This window comes from Clytia hemisphaerica, unplaced genomic scaffold (assembly GCF_902728285.1).
Source record: "Clytia hemisphaerica strain Z4C2 unplaced genomic scaffold, Clytia hemisphaerica genome assembly, whole genome shotgun sequence".
NCBI lineage: Eukaryota > Metazoa > Cnidaria > Hydrozoa > Leptothecata > Clytiidae > Clytia > Clytia hemisphaerica.
This window is the reverse complement of record NW_027104090.1, coordinates 636,756-661,486: the sequence shown is the minus strand read 5'-3', so window position 1 is coordinate 661,486 and position 24,731 is coordinate 636,756. Positions and strand designations below refer to the sequence as shown.

Below are 24,731 nucleotides of genomic sequence, written 5' to 3'. Positions count from 1 at the left end.
CGAACGAACGAACGAACGAACGAACGAACGAACGAACGAACGAACGAACGAACGAACGAACGAACGAACGAACGAACGAACGATCGAACGAACGGACATCGGTTAATTTATAGGACCTCCGATATAGGTTCAAAAAAAATCCAAAAATCAAGTTAGTACCATATTGTCCAGTACACTCTCTTGGTATCCCCCTGTCTGAAACGTTCCTAAGCGTTCTGAAACGTTCCTGAACGTTCTGGAACGTTCCAAGAACGCTATGGAACGTTCTCAAGCGCTCTCGAACGTTCCATTTATTGTGTACTTCAGATCGCTTGTGATGACACTAATTGAGTGCGAAAAAAATTTTTACCACGGCGGTCCGCTTAGAATCGAAAAAACAACAACATCGTAAATATTTTTCAGGCGAGAAGTAACAAAAGCCCCTGTGGGACAACTAAGTAACAGCTTGTTGTCACAAGGACTTTCCGAACCCTCCATTTGAAATCACCATTCAACTTGGCTTTATTAATCTTGTCTGCTCTTTTTTTACCATTCTTTGATTTGTTGTCCCTCCATTATCGTTAAGTCGTCGGTGATGCTCAGTTTTACGTACTTCTCGTGGTGTCTTAGCTCAGTCAACTTCCTCATGAAGTGGTATTTTATATGACTGTCTTTAAATGTGACTAAACTACACTTCACCTGGCGACTCCGGTATCCAGCCACAGATCTGGAAATGCCTAATCAACAACTCATCAACCTAACAAATAAACATCAATCTCATTCGTTCAATCTGGCAAACTGAAAAAGTGCCAGATGACTGGAACACTGGAAGACTTACAATTCTCCCAAAGAAAGGCGACCTCGGGTTGCCAAAGAACTATCGTGGTATAATGCTACTCGAAATCGCCTACGAGATAATCGCTGTCACCCTACACTCAAGTCTTCTACCAATAGAAGAAAGTCTTGATCACGAGCAGCAATCAATGTGGTTTTAGACCTGAGCGTGGCTGTATTGACGCAATTTCACAGTCAAAATGGCCCTCCGAAAGCGACGAGAGCATTCAAAAGAGTCATGGGTATTTTTCCTGGATCTAGTTGAAGCATTCGATCGCGTACCAAGGGAACTACTTTGGTTGATTTTACAGAAATTTGGAGTACCACCGAAACTGATCAGCTTGCTTGAATCACTTCATGAGAAGTTCGAGGTGAAATTTACCGTAGATGATATACATATACAATGACCTGTACAATCGGGGTAAAGCAAGGGGACATTCTCGGTCCAATTTTGTTCACTTTCCTCCTTGCGGCAGTAATGATAGCATAGAGAGCTACAACCCACCTGCCACTTTTTATTTTTCGATCAAACCAAGATGCTAAGATGACTGGTCGCAGCTATCGTTCATACGGGGAGGAGTATGAAGTCAATGATTCAGAGTACGCTGATGATACAGCTCTTATATTTGATACAAGAGAAGACGTACAAGGAAACTGCGTCAGGCCATTCCAAAAGTTGGGATGAAGCCTCGATTCCAACCGCCTTGTTTTCCAAAGACAGTCTCCTTGATCAAGTCGACCTATCAAATATAGAATTCGGTAACTGATTCATCCCATCGACAGGAATTCACTTGGGAAGGTTATCAGTTGTGACTTCAGATAACCTTGATGTTGATCGCAAATTACAAAGGCTAGCATGGGTGGCATGATCAGAAATTCTTTTTCATCTTTCCAATAACGTTCGATAAAAGCAAATGTTTCAAACGTTCGTATTGCCCATCTTGTTATATGGTGTTGAATGTTGGTGTTTGACCGAGAAACTTTTGAATAAGCTCGAATCGTTTCATCGACGATGTATTCGAAATATATGTCGCGTGTCCTTCTGTGATCATAAACGCACTTGAGAGTTGCTAGAAAGGCTCTTGTCGGAGTCTATCGATACCTATATTTGTCGTCAGCAACTTAAATGGGCTGGTCATGTTATACGAATGCCCTGGAATCGTCTTCCAAGGAAAATTTTATCATGTTGGGTTCGTGCGAAACGTCCTTGTGGTGCTCCGAGGTACACCTACGGTCGATCTTTGAATAAATGAATGAACAAATCTGGAATAGATCCTAATGTTTGGCATGATTTAGCTATGAATAAATTGGAATGGAGAACGTTCATTTACTCTGAGAAAATTGCCCCTTGATTGTTTTCATTGATGGTATTATTTTCGACTAGTATTTTCGACTAAGACTATATTACTTATTTTTAATAGTATAGTGTTTTCATTAGTATTAGAGACGTGAAAATTTTCATTTTCACATGAAAAAACGGCTTAGAGGGACAAATACTTCTTGATTCGGCTTGAAACTTTTGTCTTTTGACTTATTAGGCTTTAACAGGCTAAAAAAGTGCCGTATATGTTAAAGTTCATTAAAAAGTTTTAAGTTTTACTGATTTTTTATTTTGTCAGGAATTTTTTGCGAGCATAAACTTTCGCGAATGGCCTTCAAATAATTATTAAAGACATTTACTTACGCGGATACAGCTCAAATTTGCAAAAATCGCGAAAATTTCTGGTCGCAAAAGTTTGTACGCCTAAAGAAGTCTTTCAAAGTCAGTCAACCTCGAATGACTACGCCCGAAAGCTAGTCACGATGGTACTCCAAGAATAAGAATAGTTTTACACGATACTCCTGAATATCCTTTCTACAAGAAAAAAACTGCCTAAGTCGATTTATATCAAAATTTATGAACTTGTGTTCACTGGAGACTACTTTGAGGCTTTAATTTTGATCATGTATTGTATAATTGAAAATTGATAAGGTGTTTTTTTTTCATTTGACAAAGTATTTGACTCTGAGAAGCTTCTTTATTGGGGTATTAAAATGTATTGACTTACGTTGGAAGTACCAATGAAAAAAGAGTCCATAGTAATCCTTGGTAATTGTTTGGTAGTTCGCAAATCCTATATTGTATTTTTTCCAATTAGGCCTTCCCTCGCTATAAACCCAACAATAGGATCTGTACAGATCTGTAAATTTTTTTGTTACGATGGTGTCTCTTTCTTCATCAAACGGGACCTAAAATAAAAGAAGAAAATTAGAGCGTAAAATAACAGTCAATTTTTTTGTTGACTTCCTTCAGAGGATTCGGAAAACTTTCTACCGGGGAAAATTTCATCAGTTGCCTCGTCACTGTTCCCAAATTTTTTCCCAAATGTAGGCTATATGTTATAGACTCAAAGCAGAAAAAAATGGTAAACGGGTTTTTTTGTCGAAAACTACTGTAATTATTTGTTTATTTATAAGCAATGACACAAACCTAGAATACAATCACTAAAAGCGTTCTAACCCTCCCGCAAAAAAAAACAGATTATACCTCCAGGAGAGAAAAACCCTATTAAATAAAAGCGAAAGAATATGTAATATAGTAGTTCAAAGGCAAAGGAAATTTAACAAACATACTGAATGAGAAATAAAAAGAACGAAACCACGAAATAATCGGTGTCTTGGATAAAAAATTGACGATTATCGCCAACACAACAAGCGCAGCGAGTGAGGATACACTCACAGCTTCACGCAATATATTGCAGTTGAACTCATGTAATTCGAAGATTCTGTGTTCCCCTGAGAATTTCCCTTGAAAACTCCTGTAATTCGAACCCATGTAATTCGAAAAATCATGTAAATCGAACAGATCTTCCGGTCCCATCAAGAAATTTTAATCGTGTTATTCGAATTATTGAACTTTTTGAGTTTTTAAAGCTGACAAACTCGACATTTTGTCAATCGAACGTTTTCAATCTTAAGCGTTTTTGGCGTTCAAATTATCTTTTTCTTTTTTAAATTCGATTGGAGCTCGTCCACTGCTGTGGAAAAGGTAGGGAAAAGAAAACATAAAGAAGTCACTTTAAAAACGAAATATGAAGCTAGCATGATTTAAAATTGTTCAAAAGTAAACCTGGGATAGACTTTTTTCATCGAATTAGGTGAAAAATACGAAAACTCATATAATTATAGATAAAATAATTAAGTTACAAATAAAATCATCTGATATTAATTGAGTTCCAAAAAATAAGAAATTAAGTTGGACGAAAATATCAAGTTTATTCATTCACTCGAAGACCTCAAAGAGTTGAATTTTCCATTGTTCTCAAATATTCAGAAGCAGCCGGCGAAGAGATTTTTTTAGAAATATGTGTGTTCTTATCTTCTAGGAGGCCAAATGTCAGGACCTTTCAATTTTTCATACAAATGATGTGTTCTGATTTCTAAAAAACCTTTATCACGCTATTTGTCTCCCTAAACTTATCACTACTTTATGGTTTGATATGTTCTAAAACCTAGGAAAAACAGTTCGCCAAGACAAACTTTTAAGATATTTATTTTTCTCCACGAAAGATGTGTTCTGAAAATTTCTAGGGTTACTAGGCAACAAGATTACATCAATCTTTGGTGGATTATACCCCTTTCTCCTTAAAAGATGTGTTCTGAAGCTTTTTAGGGTCACCTAGACAACAAAAACACGTTAGATGACCTTGATTATACCCCTATCTCGTCACAGCAATCATCATTTCTAGACACTTTTAGCTGATTAATTTTCGAAGATTTGATCCGTGCAGATCAAAATTTCTAGCTGAAATATGCTCTTAGAACACATCAGGAAAAAAGTTCGCCTCGTCGGCTGCTTTTGAATATTGTAGAAAAGATGAATTTTCCACCCACTCCCCCTTTTAGGTACAAAGTCACTAAAATCAATTAAAATTCGTCTTCCATAAGTTCATTGACAGTGAGTGTCTGTTATATGTTTAGTTGTTTCCAATTTAGCCTTTCTCATAGATCTTGCCTTTCATTTTTCGTTTCGATTTCTTGGTTTTGTACTTTCGGTTTTGTTTGATCACTAAATAGTTCCAGAGGGTACAATAATTGGATTGGTCGTTCCAAAACTGTACCATTTCCAAAGCTTCAATTTCGCGCCAACGACAACATCATTGATCTTGACCACTTTGGTAAAAATGCCAATTTGCCATTTTCCACGGTTCTTTTTCTCACCTTTGATTTGCATTACATCCCCAACTTTGATGTTTGTCGGTCCAGCTTTGGTGCAGTGATGTCTTTCTTGTAATGCAAGCAGGTATTCTTGGTGCCATCTTTTCCATTGATGTTCTTTGACATGCCAATCATCCTGTCAAAGAAACCTTCCCACCAAGGACTACGAGAGAGGTTAAACTTCTATTTGATGTTCCATTTTGCCAGCCGCTTGAAGTTCAAAAACATACCGACGTCAGTACAATCAAGACAAGATTTGATGTCAAAATCACAGTAGAGCTGACAGTTAGTTGGTCTTAAAGCAAGAATTATTGTAATACAATTTTTTGCTCAGAATTTCATGCTCTATCAGATAGTTAATTTTGACTTTTGAAAATAAGCTATTTCTCTACAGCTTATTTTACCTTGCAGTTTTGCCTATGGCGTCACTATTTTGGTCACAAAAATTTTCCCGGGATGAGGTTTGTCTTCAGCTTCAGAAAAGTTTGAATGAATCTAGTGCAAGGCGAAACCAGCTGATGAGATGACAGAACTTCCTTTGCAGTCTCCATAAGTGTCATTACTTCTTGGTATGTTTGACCTCCACTTGTTAAGTTGTCCACAAATAGCTTCTCCTGGATATGTTCGATTGCTTCTTTCTTGAGAGCTAGTCTCCTTGACTTGTCCCAGATGATATGCTAGTGTTGCATTGGACATTAATAATGGGCTTGGTCCACATCCCATTGGTAATCTTGTGGATTGTAATGTTGTAGGTTCGAAAGTTTCGGTGCCCTTATACCAGTGTATTCTGAAAGCATCTTGATCTTTTTCGGCAACAATATTTTAGTGAAATGCATGTTTGACATCTCCAAGGGTTGCTATTGGCCTGAGTCTCTGTCTGATGAGTAGATCTTAAAGGGTAGTGGTGTCAGGGATGGTCCAATGTGTAGGCATTCATTTAGCGACAGTGAATCCTTGTTCATCTTGGGTGATGCATTGTAGGCGATTCGGATCTTGGTTGTCTCCCGGTTCGGTTTGATAACAACTCGGTGTGGTAGATAACAGATTTGATCTTCAGTTGATTCAGCAGGTGCTTCTTTCAGTATTCCTTCGGTCAGTTGTGTTTGTACGGGATTTGATCAGTTTCAGCAGTTATGAATCCTTCTTCAATCGTGATGTTTGCTTGTTTAGTCGTGCAATGCTAAAAAAATACTAATTTTCGCGAGACTAGAATTTAAAGATCTCGCGTGGATTAAATTTCGCGAATCAAGGGTCTTTAAAAGTTTTTGCGTGGATTAAATTTCGCGAAAATGTACAAAATAAAAAGTAGTGGACCAAGTACACTTCCTTGTGGAACTCCACTCATAACTTTGCATGCACTTTGCATCACAATGTTCCGTTTACCTTTACATATTGATAACGGTCAATGAGAAAGGACTGTATCCAGTTTAGCTCCGATCCTCTTACTCCATAACGCCGTGTCAATTCAAGACAGCCTTAAGTCCATTTTTTCCAGTTTGAGATAATTGACTTTAAAGGTTGAGATGTGTTTGACTTAAGGCTACACATTTCATGTCAATGCTTCATAGAAAATAAAATTGGCACTGAAATTTAGGACTTAAGGCTGTTTATGGTTGATATATTATGGAACATTCTAAATTCTTCTTTTTTTTGAATTGCAAAATATACTCTTTCCCATTAGAATTCTGTGAACTTAAGGCCGTTTTTCGAAAGCGTGCATGCTGAAATAGGGGGTTATGGTCTTAAGTCAATTTTCGAAAAAATGGACTTAAGTCTGTCTTGAATTGACACGGCGATAAGCATTCAGCTTTTTCAGCAGTCTGCGGTGTGGCACTGTGTCAAAGGCCTTCGCAAAGTCAAAATAAATCACGTCAACTACTTTATTGTTTGTGAGATCGAATCCGCACATTTATCAAGGTATGTAAGTAATTGTGTTACTGTTGATCTCTTTGGCATGAGCCCATGTTGTTTACTAGATAATAGTTTTTTATCTACCAAATGTATTAATTCATGATTTGGTCCCTTAACCCTATTATTATCAGGCTTTTTGGTGTTTGTATTCTCAAGGGGGGGAGGTTCCACCAGCCTTGCATAACTTTTGATCTAGAAAAGTCATGGATATAACAACTTGGCAGAAATGTTCTCTACCATAGAAAGAACTCATAGAAAAAATTTGGGTTGATGACGTCATCATAAAGGTTCACAATTTTCGCTGACCTATGAAAAAGTACCTTTCATTAAACTAGCAATTAAAGTTGAACGAATGGAGATTTTTCAATTCTGTTTTGAATTTCTAAAAGTAAAAAAGAATTGTAAAATTTGGTAAACATGCTGCAAAAAGATTATATAAATATTAATATAATTTTTTTTCAGTGAGCTATCAGTAAAAAAGTGCCAGTCTAGTGGAAAACCCCCCTGATAAAAATAGGGTTATAAGAGATGACCACACCATTTCTTCAGTGCATCCAAGGATTCAGCTACTGTGATATTATCGGCAAAGGCGATCATTCGGTTGTGATTGTTGCCTATACCGACGAGGAGGACGTAAAGCATCGGTGTACACCCAGAGTGTAGATAGCCATACCAAATGGATCTTCTTGAATGGTTCCTTCTTGGGATTTGTTTTTAGACCTCCAACGACGAAAAGTCTAGCTGGGCTGGAGTATCAGTTCATAACATATGTTGCAATTTTGGGACGGACATACTTGATATTGTGGATCAGGGCTTCTCGTTTGATTATGATGTTGTTGAAGGCGTTGGATGCGTCGATAAGGATGACAGCGTAAGTATAAATCCGTCCCATGGCGTGGATTGCACCCTCGCTCCCGGAGCTTCGTCCACACATTTTGTGCGTCAGATGAACCACGTACAACGTCTTCAGAGAATGCATTCATCACAACTCATAGTGGGCAGCACCCCTCCAACCCCCACCTGAATAAAGTCACCCCCACCTGCATAGGGTAACCCCCACCTGAAAAATGCTACCGACCCAACCCCCACCTTCTTGGACCACCCCCACCTAAATTCTGAAAAGTTTCCAACCCCCACCTGAAAAAGGTTTTTGACTGTTTTAACAATTTTGAGGGTAAGCAAGGTTAATCACTTGAAAATAATTTCTATGCTTTTTATACTTCATACATCTTTTGTTATAATTATTAGACTTGGGAAGAAATAGATTTTTACTGTCAATGTATATGTTTATGATGAGCAGGGTTGAAAGAAAGTTTTTGAGTCAAAATAAGAAAACTAGTAAATAAACTCTCCAACCCCCACCTGAAAAAAGTCACCCCCACCTGTATAGGGTAACCCCCACCTAAGATTTGTGAGCAGGCTAACCCCCACCTGCTTAAATTTTTCTGAAAACCTCCAACCCCCCCTAAAGTTAGGGGGGGTTCCCACTATGCAACTTTCCCCATGATTCGCCGGAGAACTTCTCCAACACCTAGAGCTGAATGAGCATCAGTTTTTATTTGACGTCAACTATATCAGACGCTTTTGCAACGCTCTTCGAAAAAATGGCTGAAAACCAATAAAAACATCAAAATTCATGAAAATAACATCAAAATGGATAAAGATCACCCTTTCGAAGCAGCCTCACCACCTCAAGCTTGCACGCCGTCAAGATGTACTGAAGACGATGACCTGGATCGCTTAACATGCAAAAAATGTAAAAGATCAGTTCATTATGAGTGCACACAGCTACCCCTGTATCAACTACAAATATTCGTGACATCCTACAACGATCATTACTTATGTTCAAACTGCGTACGAATAACGAAAAACCTAAGAAATAAAGTGGGAAAAAACACTCAACATATGATGCAAATGAACTTAAAAAGAAAGACGACGTCATACAAAAACTGAACAGCGAGGTCAAACCAACACAAAAACCCGTGATTCCATCAAAAATGACCTCAAAACCTTTCTGGCAGGAAAACTACAAGAGATGGAGGAAAAGACAAGAAGCATGATAAAGGAAGAAATAAAGCACCAGCAGAGAAAAATGACGGACAATCAAAGAAATACGCCGAGATTACCAGAAGCACAAAGAGACTTAAATCTGCCGAAGACAAAAAACGGAAGAAGAAAGTGAAAAGAGAGACATAGAATCTAGAAAACTGAATATGATCGTTCACGGGTTTCTTGAATATTCAGGCCCAGATAGGGAAGAAGAAGAAAATGGGAAAAAATATGACATATTTCGGTTCCGAGAACTCCTAGATGACATCAATGTTCCAGAAATCAATGTTACTCACCACAGATTAGGAGACAGAAAAACAAAGAATGGCCGTCCTCTGAAAGTCACCCTGCAAAGTCAACATGACAAAGATCTTATCATGAAGAATTTACACATGCTAAAAGAAACTTGTTTCTTTCAGGTAAGTGTAACGGAAGATTTCACAATCAACGAACGGAAAAAGATCAAGGAGATGCACGAACAAGCGAAGAAACTTATCAAAGACAATAACAATAAAGGATTCAACTGGTGCGTAAGAGGAAGCCCAAGAACAAAACTACGCTTCGTTAAAAAATTACAAAACCGAACAAAAATATCTTCAAATTATAAACCAAAATGCTCTACATAAGAAATCGTCAGCGATTGGGCATTAACAGATGATGATAATGAATGATTCATTTTGTAAAATAGGCAGTCGAACTCTATTAGCTTAAAGCTAGTACAGATTTGTACACATTTTTCGACTTTAAAGAATATATACATTAACATTAACATTAGACACGTACAAGACGTGAAGCAAAAAATGGTGCTAACGATGAATCCTTCATATCGATGGAGCATATCTTTCTGATGAGCGCCGCAACTGATTTTTGGAGGTCTATTCCCTACTAGTCGTGTCTCCGCAGTCTCTGGATACGAGAATTCGTCTCTACCCATCCGCATCCAATAGTGCAGTCTAAATGTGCCAAAAGTCATTAACATTGTACACGAAGGCGTACAAGCATGAGACTTTGCACAATTGTAGTTTAGGGGTCAAAAATGGATTTAAATCTCAGACCCAAAAAATTGGCACCTGTTTCTGTATTTTACAGACCAGAACAGGTTCCCAGACTAAAATGAATTTCTTTTTCTCCAAAGTATATCATATTACATACCGTTGGAAAGAATTTTTCATGCTCGTTTAAAAAAACATTACAACCCATATCTGAAAATGAAGCCTAAAGAAGTTATTGCGGAAGGCTTTTTGAAAAATGCAAGAAATGACGTAATTGCTGACGTCAGCAAAAACTACAGGACCACCCAAATAAGTTTATTTTTGAGGTTCTTGAGGTGGATCCGGTGGTCGGGGTAGGGGTGGAACTGGAAGTGGTTGAACGGGTCCATTGCAATAGGGAAGATGTTTTAGGACACCACGTTGTGTACGAAATCTTTGCTGTCCACACCTTTCGAACGCCACCAGATTGTTTACGTTTGTTCAATTGATTCGGTTTTCAGCATTTTCGGTCGGACCAGCTTCGTTTGGCATTTTGACACGTTAACTGGCTCCGAAAGAATCTTTACAGAAGGTAATCACCTTTTGTTGAAAATTTGGTCTGCTTCTTGTATCTGTTTATCTTTTTTTTGGTCAGGTTTCTTCAATATTACCGTTGCGCTGAATTTAAGGACCGTCCACCATCTTTTCCTATCGGACGTTTTACCAGGATTTTGCGCTTATTCAACGTCATAAAAGTCAAAACTCAATCGACGTCAAATATTTTTTAAGAGCCAGAAATAGATTTTCGTTAAATTTATTGTTGACGTGAATTGTTATTTTTGTTGAAAACGAAATCATTTTTTTCTGAAAAGTTCAAAATTAGACAAGTTTACAATAATATTAAGTTTACAATTTTGCCTTCTCTAATCCCGAATACCCATTTTCCGTGCTTTTCCTAATCCGTGTATACCACCGTACTCAGTCGGTAATGCCAAGTACTTAACTGTCACTTTGGTTCTACAACTAGGCTTTATCTACCCTATCTCCCTGGGTTTACAAATTCTCTAAGTTCACAACCGAGCATTCCCTTATCCCGGGCTCCCATCCATTATCCTATGACTCATTCTAACTTTACAATCAAAGGCATTTCCATATCCTGGGTACCCATCACCCGGGTTTAACAATTGAGCCTTCTCTATTCTTGAGTGTCCCTTTTTACAAAAAAATGTTTACAATTGGGCCTTCCGCTTTCAAACCTATACTGAAGTTGAGCCCATAGTGCTTTAGCACGTTACAGTGTTGACTAAACTGACGCCAAACAAAAACTGCGATGCTGTAATCATGTATGTTGGTTGTTTTGAGTTTTGCTTCAAAATATTTCGCGGATAAGGTCTTTCCAAATTTGCATCGGGACTTAACTTCGCGAATAACATAAAAAGTTCTCAAAAAACAACATTTTTGACTATTTTAAACGGAAATCTCATTCATATCCATCATAATGAAGAGAATTCTTCGGAGCAGTCGAACAGTCACACCTTCACCATTGCAATCACCATCATCATTGGAAGAATTGAGTGCAAGCTCACAAGATCTGGAGACTTGTACACCATCACGATGTATCACCGATAGGAAAAAAGATCGACTCAAATGCACCGAGTGCGAGAGAAGTGATCACTATTCGTGTTCTGAACTTCCTCCATACTACATCCAGCTGATTGTTGGAAAGACGAAAGGAATAAAGTTCATTTTCGTGAACTGCGTGACTATGACCAAGAATATTGGTGCATATACTTCCCCAAACCAAAAGGTGAAATCTCTGCAGAGGGACGTGGCAAATTATGAAAACATTATCAAGGTCAAAGCTGAGAAAGGAGCAAAGCTTCTAAAGAAGTTCAAAGCAGACAAAATTGCGGCCAATGCCAGAGAAAAAAGAACTCGCTGACCTCAAAAAGAAACTGGACAACAATCCAGCACTCCACACTTTGGAATACGAAAGATTGAAACCAACATGGAGAAATTCAAGCACAGCATGCAAGAACTAATCAAAACAGAAATGAAGACATTGTCGGAAAAGTCTTACGCTGACGCTACAAAGACCTCTGAGGTATCTGCCAAGCAAACAACTATCAGAGAAGCTTTTATGATGCATGGCGTGTAGAAGAAGCAGAAGAAAATGACAAAATCAAAAGATCTCACAACGTCGTCATCCATGGCTTAGCAGAACAAGAACAAGAAGATGACAGTTCATGGGCCGAAGGTCTTGTTAAAGACACTCACACACGCGCTACTATCAAACGTGTCAGTCGCCTTGGAAAACCATCTCAGGAAAAAAAGAAAAATTTTCACTTCTCGGAAACCTTCCTTCTCTCAAGGGCAACCAAAAATACAAGACAACGAGTATAACTGAAGATCTAACACCAGATGAAAGAAAGAACGCAAGGGAACTATCGTTCAAAGCTAAAACTAGAAATGAGAATGATAACTCTGATATCTATAAATGGAGAGTTCGAGGGGACTCAAAAAACAGATTCGACATCATCAACGTCAAAATCAGATCCCAAACAAAGAAGACAGACACGAAGAATGTAGTATTCGCCGAGAAAACAATCGGAGAACAATAATTCAAGAAAACCATAACGTAAATCAAGTAGATGATGTTAAAATAAAGATCAACGAAATCAGGATCTTTTATTGCAACGCCGACACAGGCCGACACGCTAACACCCGAGAAGAAGCGAAAACTTGTGTTTGATGTAGAGAAACATCATCCCCACATCATTGCGATATGTGAGGTGAAACCAAAGCACGGTGGACTGCGAGAGCTACAAGAAAACGAGCTTAAACATTATAAATGTGTCAGTCATACGAACATGACCACTGGCATCAGTCGCGGGGTAATTATTCTTGCTCATTCATCGATCAAACATTTGGTCACCGATGTCAACCAATCAATGAACCAAGTCAATTTCAATGGAGTATCCACAATCGAAATTCGTCTATCCGGAAACGATCTCCTGGTCTTCTCCTGTATCTACCACTCCCCTACGAACAATGACACGTCAGCTGAAAATAACAACAAGTTGAATCATCTAATCAAAGATATCGCATCAAACAACAAATACTCCCATAAATGCTTTGTCAGGGACTTTAACTTCCCAAAAATCAATTGGAAAAATTGGACGACGCCACATCTTGAGGAAAGTAAAGAAGAAAAATTTCTTGATGCCCTTCACGACTCCTTTCTCCACCAAAGTGTAGACGAACCAACCAGATGCCGTGGGACTGACGACCCATCTTTAGTCGATCTCATTCTAATAGGTGAAGCTAACCAAGCTCTATGTCTAGAGAAATCTTCTAATACAGTTTCATCACTACTTGAATCACCAAATGTCAAAACCTCGTTAAAGCATGAAGATCACGAAAAAGCTATACTTCAACGACAGTTCTGCAGTGTATTCACAAAAGCAGCAGTAGGTGAGCTTCCTGAATTTGAAAAGAGAACTGATTCATCCATCGGAAATATTCATATCTCTGAGGAGATGGTACAGAATCAATTGAAAGAGCTCGACCATAATAAGTCATTCGGTCCAAACGAAATACACCCTAGGATACTAACGGAATTATCTGACTATTTTGGCTCATTACCACAAGATGGGAAGGTGGCACATGTCACACCTATCTACAAAAACAAGGGACCTCAGAATTTGGCAGTCAATTATCGACCTGTTAGTTTGACATCGACGTAGTGTGCAAATTAATGGAATCAATACTGAGGAAACACATCATGAAGCACCTTTCTGATCATAATCTTTTATCGAACAAGCAATATGGCTTGATTAACAACCGTTCAACCGTGACACAGCTTTTGTACTATCTGGATAAATGTTATGATGCTCAGCATCTCGAAAGGAAACGTTGTTGATAGTATCTACTTCGATTTTGCTAAGGCTTTCGACACTGTACCCCACCCTCGACTATGCAAGCAACTATCAGCATATGGCATCAACGGTTCAATCTTAAAATGGACAACGTCATTTCTAACAGGTCGAACTCAATCAGTAAAAGTGAACCAGTCCTTCTCGACTACAGACCCTGTAGTGAGTGGTATTCCACAGGGTGGTGTACTGGGACCAATACTGTTCGTGCTATACATCAATGATCTTCCTGAAAAGGTCATCTCATTGATCCTACTGTTTGCTGATGATACCAAAATCTTCAAAGAAGTCAACTGCATCGAAGACTCTGTTTCCCTTTAGAATGATATATAGACACACTTGTACAATGGTCGAAAGACTCGGCTATTACTATTCCATCCTGAAAAAGTGTCACGTTCTAATGCTAGGAAAGTTTGGAAACATCAAACATGCTCATCCATATTCCCTAGATGGACGCTGATTGGAACACGTCTTTGAAGAAAAAGGTCTTGGAATCCTCATTGACTCAGAACTTACATTTGAAGAACACATTGCAAAGCAAACGCGATACTTGGCATAATCAATCGATGATTTGTAAACCCGGGTACAAGTACATTCAAAACATTGCATTGTACGTTTGTTCGCCCACATCTGGAGTACGCTCAGTCAGTATGGTCTCCGTTTCTACGTAAACACGTAAATCTGGTTGAAGGAGTACAAAGACGGGCAACAAAAGTTGTTCAAAATTGTAGTAATATGTCTTATGAAGAACGATTGCGTGAATTTCCTACGCTCGAGTTTAGAAGACACTTTTGTGACATGGTCCAACTTTACAAGCCCATCAACTATTACGAAAAAGATACCATCCCAAACAAGATAGCCCGTCGAACGCGACCAAACAGAAGGCACAACTTTGAGATGATTCCAAACTTTGGAAGCGATGGATTCCGTGGTGTACAAACGAATTCCTTCTTTTATCGAACTATACCAACCTGGAATAAATTGCCAAAAGATGTCGCTGAGGCAAAGACAGTCAAAGTCTTCAAAGAAAGACTCAACACTGCATGGAGTAAACACCCGAAAAGATTCAACACAAGACAATTGTAAAATACGTATAATCACGATCAGTTCCAGAGGCCCTCGTGCACCTAGAACTTTGTTACATTATAATAATAATAACACCCAGGTCCGCTAAAATCTGCGAGATTTAATCCCCGCAAAATTTTATACCATTAAATTAGTAACCATGTATAAGAATTCTTCATAAGCGCTATTCTCGCGTTCCCATATCCAAGGAAAGGCAAACGTTTGCTAGTCTAACTTAAAATTCTTTAAAAATTATACTTACAAATGTATATTTGGTTTTCGGCCATTTTTTTCTTTGAAAATCACTTATATATGTGTTCGGCTTACAAAAATATCCTAGCCAGCCAAGAGGGGCACGACAATCTAAAATAAAAAATAAAACTATTTCGAGTCGAAATTTGGCCTACTGTATTACCTTAAGGGAACTAATTTTCACGGGAACTAATTTTCACGGGACTAATTAGTTCCCTTAAGATATGCGAAAACAATAAATATCATAACATCGAAACCATCAGTTTCAATTTTTTTGGACCTACATCGGTAGTCCTAGTTAAACCCATGTCCGTTTGTTCGTTCGTCTGTTGTACCAGCTTTCTCGGGATTGACTCATTATAGTTTTTTCTAGGTCTGATTTTGACACAATGATGCAAAATGGCAATACAGTAAATCAAATGTGACCGAGGCTGATTTTCGAGAAAAAAAAAATTTAGGGCAAATTTCAGCCGAAAACTCCCTAAAAATATGCAATCTCGGACAAAAATGCATGAAAATTTTCAAAATAAGCTCTAAAAACTCATTTTTACCAGGGCCAATATTATTTTTATTGAATTTGAAGAGTTTGGGTAACAATTCATGTCTAAATACACATATTCTTCAAAAGTAAGCCCTCATGAGCAAAAAAAACATCTATCTCATAAAAAATGTTGAGTAATTTGACTAAGAACATTGATGTATGCTTATTAATAGTGATTCTTATAGATAAACATGCGTTTTTTGAGCCAACAAAATTTTTTTGCAAAAATCTGCTTGAGCCATCTTTTAACTATGATGGTACCCGACTTTCATACAAAAAATCAGAAAAAATTAATGATCCAATTTTTTCACAAAGTCCAAAAAACCCGTTTTTTAGCCGTTTTTTTCGAAAATCGGGCTCCGTCACATTTTGGCCAACACCATCTTGCACCTCTGTACCAAAAATCAAAAGATTCCTATGATTCAATCCTGAGAAAAGTTGGTAACAGACGAACGAACGAACACAGGTTAATTTATAGGACCTCTACCCCACCGGGATAGGTCCAAAAACGTTCGAAAGTTCGAAATTTTCAAATTCGAATGTTCTTTTTGACCTTTGTTAACTGAATTCGAATGTTTTAATTTTGAATTATTTCTAAGAGTTCTAAGAGTTCCTGGAAGTGTGATGTCATGTGTCAAGCTGTTAAAAGGTATTCCTGACTGTCCTAGAAAGAAGATCCATAAAAAAGATAGAATCATAAACCTGTCATAAACTGATAACAGTAAAAATCTGAGAAAAACTAGTTTAAAATTCTCAGTTTTGAAAACAGTTACTACACCTTTTTACTTCCAAAATGCTGTATACACCACCCCTTTTGGCAGTTAGTACAAAGGTGTACTAACTGTATTTGCAAATTTGAAAAATATACACCACCCCTTTTGGCAGATAGTACACAGATGTACTAACTGCATTTCGCAAATTTGAAAAATGGACCCACCACGGTACTAAGTGTCATGGGTGTCGTGTACTAACTGCTTGCCCCCCCCCCCCTGTTTGAAAATATGAAGCTTATTTTTGGGCAAAGATCTGAATGTGAACTTTCCGCAACAAAAATTGACGAAAATATCAAAGTTACTCAAATTTACACATAAGTAAAGATCGTCTTTTCTAAAAACAGGAAAATATGATATTTATTCAAGAAAAATGTCAGAAAATATGATTTTTTCCTCGACATACAGAATACAGAAATCCCATTTTTTCATGCAGTAAAAAAAACAGTAAATATGGCGGTAGATTTTCATAACTCGCGGAGCGAATTAAGCAGTTTTTAGTCCAGAAAATTCTAAAAACTAAAAGACAAGTATTCTAAGGTGACCTTGAAATTCAAGCTTCGAAACAGCAAAAATCGTTGCTATGACACCACATGGGGTGTGAAATTTTTGGCACCTCGAATCTACCAATGGTGGTTGACATTTGTGCAAAGTTCAGTAGACTGTGTTCAGGATTTGACAATTCGGGCCTTATTGACTCTACTACTATAAGAACAGGGGGGGTCAGTGTACTAGAAATCGGCATGTATGTGTACTACAGGGTATTTTTCAAAACTTGACACCCACCCACCCCTGAAGTACACCATACTACATGGAAAAATCCCAAAACCACCCCCATACCCCCCATTTACTACCGGGTACTACCTGGAAAAATCCGGAAAATAGAGAAACTTTTTTCCGAAAATCGGAAAATCGGGTAAACATTTTTTCCAAAAATCGAGAAATCGGAAAAACTTTTTTTCGGAAAATCAGGAAATCGGGAAATTGGGAAAACTTTTTTCCAAAAATCGGAAAAACAGGAAAAATTTTCTCAAAAATCCAAAATGCGTGAGAAATCAAACTTTTCAAAAATTACGTGAGACCATGTGGAAATGCAAGAGTCTCACACCCAATGCGTGAGAGTTGGCACCTCTAAATGTGCTAATGTTTGAATTCAAATGTTGACTCGATAAACCTTCATTTCAGTCGGATCTGGTAGGATTTCAATTCATTCCAAGAAGTTTGGAAGAATGATCTTGGACAAACTTGGCTTGATCAATTTATAATAGAACAACTTTACATTTCTATTTTAGCAGATAACTTATGAACCTTTTTGTTTCCACACTGTTTTAACATCGATTTTGGACCCAACACCCCTATTTTGGTACACAGGTAGTAAAAATCAAAATAGATTTTGGACCCAACACCCCAATTATAGTACACAGGTAGTACATGTCAAATTCTTTTCTCAAACACCCACCCACCCCAGGATACATGCCACCTTCTGGTACACTGACCCTCCCCTGATAAGAAAGCTATAGCCAATCCAGAATCCGTGGAAATCGACGACAAAAGAGCCTGCCATCATTAACTCGATGGAAAAATTTGCCATTTTTCTTTCAAGTTAAAATACGTCATAACTCAATGAAAAAAATTGCTATTTTAATTTCGAGTTAAAAGCAACATTTTAACTCGATGGAAAAAATCATTATTTTTCTCTCGAGTTAAAACGAGGAAAATAACTCGATGAAAATCCGAGTTATATAACTCGAGACGAGAATTGTCAATAAAAAAACGAGTTAAAAAAATAACTCGAAATAAAAATACTTACGGGCCTTAACTCGAAGATTTCATAACTCGAAGCCATATAACTCGATCATATAACTCGAAGATTATGTGCCTCATATAATTCCAGAGGAAAATGGTCAATAAAAAAACGAGTTGAAAAGATAACTCGAAATAAAAATGCTTCATTATTTTTCGATCATATAACTCGAAGATTATGTGCCTCGACTAAAATCAATGTTCAAAACTTGTTCACCGGCATTTTCAAAAAAAGTGAGACGTTTTGAGGGGGCTGGCAATGGCCTACCAGCCCCACTGGAAGAATACCTACAATTTCATTCCAATTTCGTCCCCATTTAAAATACAATGTAAAAAATCCAAAAACATCCCCACCGGATTTTTCTACTATAGGAACAATAGAATTTTCATCCCCAATTGGTTTTTCAATAGAAAATTTTATTATATTTACTGTGAGACAGGGGTGTACTCATATCGAGTTACATTCTTTCAGAGGTCACTTTCGAGTCTCTAGATATAAAAGTATTATAGACATACTTACGATATTTATCATAGCCGTACTTAAAATTATCGGACATAGTGTTGATATCAGTATTTTCCATAAATTCTTCTCGCCATCTTCTACCAACGTTTAAATCTTTTCCTTGCACAACCCATGGAAAAAAAATCAATATACAAAATAACAAAAAATCAAATCGAAAATTCACCGTCATTTTCTTTTCAATCGTCTGATTTCAAACGTTTATGATTTTCTATTCACGCCTATTTCAAAACAAATAATTGAAGACATTACATTGCTTTAAAATACTTTCGAATTTTCGAATGCCCGTGTCTGTGCGCTGGAAACACTGCAATGACTTCATAGGGTGTCCCAACCTCGTCCCCCGCCCCTCGGCGCCCCGTGTGTATCCCAGGCTTTATTTTACGTTACTACTTCGACTACTTGACTGATTGACACTTAGGCCAGCCTTGATGCGAGGGTAATAATCTAGCGCTATCAGTAAGCATCAAAAAGCTAATAATAAGCAGGGAACGAGGTTTTGAGGGTGTTGCCGATTTTATTTGGTGAGAAGAACACCAATTTCAAGACCTTTAGTACTCGTAGCATACTGTTGGATAAAGTGGGAAGTGGGATGTGGGACGGTGAGGATAGGTTTACCGTAAGTAGGGCTCAAGTAGGACACTCAAGTGAAGTGGGACGTTCAGGTGATAAGATAGTGGGATGTAGTGGAACACTCAAGTGGAACGCTCAAGTGGGACGATGTGGGGTCAGAGATAACAAGGAGTCATGGCTGGTAGCCGTGTTATTGCAACCACTGTCAAGTGTATTCATTTATTGAGCATGATTATACATCACTCTTTATTTAATAACGTCACTTAATCAAGACGTTTTTTGGAGAACAGAAAATTCTTTCAACAACATCTTCACCAAAATATCAAATTGAACTTGAAGAAAAACCTAATTTCTCTCCTAAACCCGACGATATGGCATCTGTACAGCCCCAAGATGTGACCCCGGTGTGACCCCTGCCCTAAGATGTGAAACCTGCCCTAAGATGTGACCGCCTCAAGATGTGACCCAACTTGCCCCAAAATGTGACCCCAAAAAGCTGTCCTAAGCTATGACCCACTTGCCCCAAGATGTGACTCCATTACTCCATTACTTGGGAATTTTCTTCCACATACGATTTAAATGTGCAAAACTTAAATTATTTACTGTGGAAAGGTTTTTTTGTCAAATTTGTCAAGAAAACCCATGTCCAGCCAATTGGAGGAATTTTCTTGGCAACTATCACAACAAAGAAGCTTTTGTTAAATGTCTCGCAAAGTTTCTGACCGAGCACAATTTTGAAGTTATTGAATGTCTAAGTGATGCAGATTTTTTATTGTCAAAGAGGTATCGGATGTTTTCTCTGACGATATATTCTTTGTTTGTTTGCTTGTTCTCCATGTCGCAGAGAATCCATCTCTCAAGCCCAATTTTCTATACCGACATGACCAAAAAGAAAGGCCATCAAAAAGAATTACAAAATCAACGATATTACAGAAATCACTCAATACTTACTATTTTCTTATGCCCTCGCCAGATGCGATGCAACGTCAGCGATTCATTATTATTTTCAATAAAGTTAAGAATATAGATAGTTTAAAGTCAGCCAATTTTATGAAGAAAGTACTCATCGTCTTTGCAACCATACGCTTTTTTGAACATTCTTTATTCACCATCAGATTCTTTGTCAACAATCAGAAAAAATAAGTACGAGCAAAGGCCAGGGCAAACCAGTCCAACATTTCATCCAAAATGATTTTCCAATGTTGGATGAAATATTGGATGAAAAAACTCGTTTTGGATGAAGCGAAATTTAATCTAACTTCTTTAAAAAACTATTCGAACGATAATTAAATCAAGGTTTTCAAGGTTTTTTTGGTCATTTTTAAGCGGTTTTTCAAGTTTTTTTGGCAAAGATTTTGGCACTTTTCAAGGATTTTTGATACTTGACATGGCTCTCTACAGGGTTTTTTTTTCAGAGGGATAAGCGAAAGAAAAATAGAGGACGGCAATAAAATTTATTTGCTTTTGGTGGTCGGGGAATTATTTCCACAGTTAAATTCCAATTTCCCTCTCGAGAACAATAGCACAAAAATAAACTTTAACTCCAGCTCCCTAGTCTTCCAACTGTAGAAATAAAGAATTAGAAGTAAGGCAAAAATTTAAAAAATGTAGTGTTTCCGGAATGCGGGTGAAGGAAGAAAGCTCTCATGCGGCCGGCTGGAAAACAATTTTTTTTGATATTTTTGATAACTTAAAATCATTGAAAGAGAACTTTAAAGATAACTTTTAAGTACAAACAGTATGAAGTAAGCCCTGAATACTATAATGTATCAACTACTAACGAACAAAACTTGATTTACATTACATATGGAAATATCCAACCAAACGACGTTTATGACGGAACGGTCAACTTGATATTCTTTAAGATAAACCATATACATATAGATGAATCTATGAAGCTGCGGCCGGGTCAGAAAAAAATCATTTTTCACCCGGCCGGTTACCGGAAACCGGTTATTTTCGCCTCAAAGCAAATGCTTACATTGACCGAGGAGGGGAGGCACAAGCATGGTTTGCACCGACAAGAGAAAAATTTTGATTTTAACTTTTTCAAATGGCTAAAAAACGCCTTATTTTATTTTTCTCTTCAAAAATCAATTGCCAAAAGAGTTGTTTTTAAGGAATCCTGAAATTCTGCTGATGTCAGCGGAAAAAATCAAAATTTTAGATTTGTTAATTTTCTTTCCCTGAATATCCTTCAGTGTGGCAAATTCATTGCCTAAAGTGGTTTTAGTCATTGAAGATTTTAGATTCGATGACGTCATAAGTGGCAGATGACGTCATAAATCCATTTTTTTGCAATAACTCTTGAAATACTTTGATTGCAAAACTAAAATTTTGCACACTGAAAGATATTGTGGTGAACAAGAGTTTGAATAAAGAAATTTAAAAAAAATTGATGATGTCAGCATTTTGCATGTCATGTCGATTTTTGCTTATTCCTGCTGACGTCAGCAAAAAGAATTCAAAATTCTGATTTTTAAATTTTCTGTACTTACCTGGATATCTTCCAGTGTGGCAAATTTTAAGTAAGTGGTTCCAATCAACAGATATTGAATGACCATATTTTAGATTTTTGCAAAAAATTAGATTTTTGCTTATTTTTACTGAGGTAAGCGAAAAAATTTAAATCAAAGTTTACTTAAAGATATACTATACCTTTCCATGTGCCAAATTTTATTGTCTGAATTCGTCCCAGGCAACGGAAATTTAAAATTTAAAATTGGATGAAATCAGAAAAAGGCACTAAAATAAAAAAGATGGAGTTGAAGAAAAATTTAAATATCATAAAAAAATGTTTTTTTGCAATTCTCATCATATGAAGGGTCTTCAAAATATGGTTTAGATATCTCCTTTCATCAAAATATTTCCACATTCCAACTTTTAAATCTAAAAATTTAAATGAAACACAATATTTTACTGAAAATCGATTTTATTCTTAATGAATAACAATTTAAATATTAGACATGTTCACAGATGATAATACAAGTCTAAAAACTTGTTAAGAAATTGCATGCAAACTCCATGACATTTGTATCATTGATATTAAATCACACCTTGGAACAATAGAGTTCCTTAGTCCAATTGTTGCAAGAATGTTTGTCTTTGTTTGTATTTTCATTATGTGCAACATTATCATTACATCATTTTCAGCAAGTTACATTGTATTATTGTCAGCTTTAGAGGTTGTCCAACTTTGTTGAATTTCGTAATCCTGGCACCTGAATGTGAAAGGAAAGAAAAATTCAAAATTTTATAATGGGAAACAATCTCTTTTAAAGGAATCATGCCAAATGTGTGGTCATTCGCTGAAATCTCCCGAGAAAAAAAGACTCTTTAAGGTGTGAGACTCTGCGCTGATGCTTAGGGCTATGTTTGCCATGCATCTATAATACTGAGCCATTAAAGAAGTTTACAGGAGAGTACAAAAAGGACCACAGGGAACATACAAAAAGAGTCACGAGAGCATACAAGAAGGACCATGGAGAACAAGAAGGACCATGGCGAACGTACAAATGTACACGGGAAACGTAGAATAAGGTACAAGGGGAACGTAGAATAAGGTACACGAGGAACTTGCAATAAGGTACTCGGGGAACGTACAATAAGGTACAAGGGGAACGTACAATAAGGTACACAAGGGAACTTGCAATAAGGTACACGGGGAACGTACAATAAGCAGTCAGGGAAATCCCCCAATCGAGGTATAATCTTTTACTGTAATTGCGGTATAAACGTCACTTTTATATTTTTTATATACCGCAATTGTAGTATATTCAAGAAAAGGCTTATTGCCTTTTAATTTGCGGAATCTCACTCCGCAAATTACTAATCACGGAATTTTCTAATATCTTTCCAAACCAATCAATATTTTTCAACCAAATTTGGCATGCATATTGCCAACTAAAAGATACACCTTCAAAAAATTCAACTTTTATAACTTACGTAAACGGAGGTTACGGCAGAAAAACTTTTAGTTCCGAACTGATGATTCCACAAATTACAAATCTACGGAATCTGCTAATTAGCCACATTCACTGACCTTTATATTAAAGGTCAGTGATTGGCGTGTAGGGATAAATTTTTCAAAATGGTAGATTTCACTTTCGTGTTCAGTCAGGCGGCTTATGGATCTGAGCACTATAAGAAAAATAAACAGATTTAGCAAAGAAGAAGCTGAGGAATCAGGGGCGGATCTAGGATTTTGAGGGTACCATGCAAAAACTAAACCTTTTTATCAGGTTTACATAAAAATTTTAGTCGGAATTAGCATGAAAAGTGTTCTCTCATAAAAACCATTAATTTTCAGTAATTTAAACAAAGTCGTTCTTTTCTTTGTATAATAATAACAAGAGCCACAAAGATGTGGTTAAATATTTCCTCCAATAGCTCAGAGCATAGATTGTAGTCGCAGTCGAACCCCACAGATTATCTTAAAGCCCCAACTTAGTAACTTAGATTTATTAAAGCCTTTATATTAAGCAATATCCGATGCAAAACAAAATACAACCATATTCCTGCTAAAAATTGTCGTTATTTCATAGACATGTTCACAGATGATATAAGTCTAAAAACTTGTTAAAAAATTGCATGCAAATGATAACCGCATTTTAACACAAAAATAAATGTATTTTATTCAACTAATATTGGTTTTTACCTTCATTAAGGAAATAAAATCTTAGATTTACAAGTTGATATTATTCTAAGACTCATCTGAGTAAGAAAGTGCCAAAATATCTTGAGACTGTCTACTAAGGGACTAATATGGAAATATGGCAATATGAATTTGGGAGATATCGAAATATGTTGTATACATTAGTTTCATATGAAAAACTTCCTTGTCATCAATATTTTAAAGCACCATATTATACCATTCACAAATAAAAAGTTACTTAAAAATGGATCTCCTTCTTTACAGATTTAGATTTCCAGTGCACAACATCTGTTACATTAGTATTCATGTGATAATATACCAAATTGTCAACCTTGAAATTGTCACATTTAGTTACAGTATTGCTAAATATTTACAACACTTTCCAGCAAACTGTTTTGTGAAATTTGTGTCTTGATAAACTAAACTCCATGACATTTGTATCATTGATCATTAAATCACATCTTGGAACAATAGAGTTCCTTGGTTCAATTATTGCAAGAATGTTAATCTTTATTCATATTCTCATTATGTGCAACATTATCATTGCATCATTGCCAGCAAGTTACATTGTATTGTCAGCTTTAGAGGTCGTCAAACTTTGTTGAATTTGTAATCCTGGCACCTGAATGTGAAAGGAAAGAAAAATTCAAAATTTCATAATGGGAAATAATCGGGTT

The 24,731-nt window shown here is 36.9% G+C and overlaps 1 protein-coding gene across 2 annotated transcripts in view; it reads right to left on the bottom strand.

Moving 5' to 3' along the window:
- The window catches only part of LOC136812759 (uncharacterized), a 232,255-nt gene extending 213,250 nt beyond the window's left edge, over positions 1-19,005 (bottom strand). The window contains exons 1-3 of one of the 2 annotated variants that reach the window (XM_067069283.1): positions 18,828-19,005; positions 15,204-15,304; positions 2,862-3,042 (exon numbers count right to left, since the gene is read on the bottom strand). In XM_067069283.1, the coding sequence (XP_066925384.1) occupies positions 2,862-3,042; positions 15,204-15,304; positions 18,828-18,999 (454 nt within the window). In that variant the 5' untranslated portion in view covers positions 19,000-19,005. Of the gene's footprint in view, positions 1-2,861; positions 3,043-15,203; positions 15,305-18,827 lie in introns of those variants that run through there. The other variant, XM_067069284.1, reaches the window with a different exon arrangement.
- Positions 19,006-24,731: the final 5,726 nt, after the last annotated feature.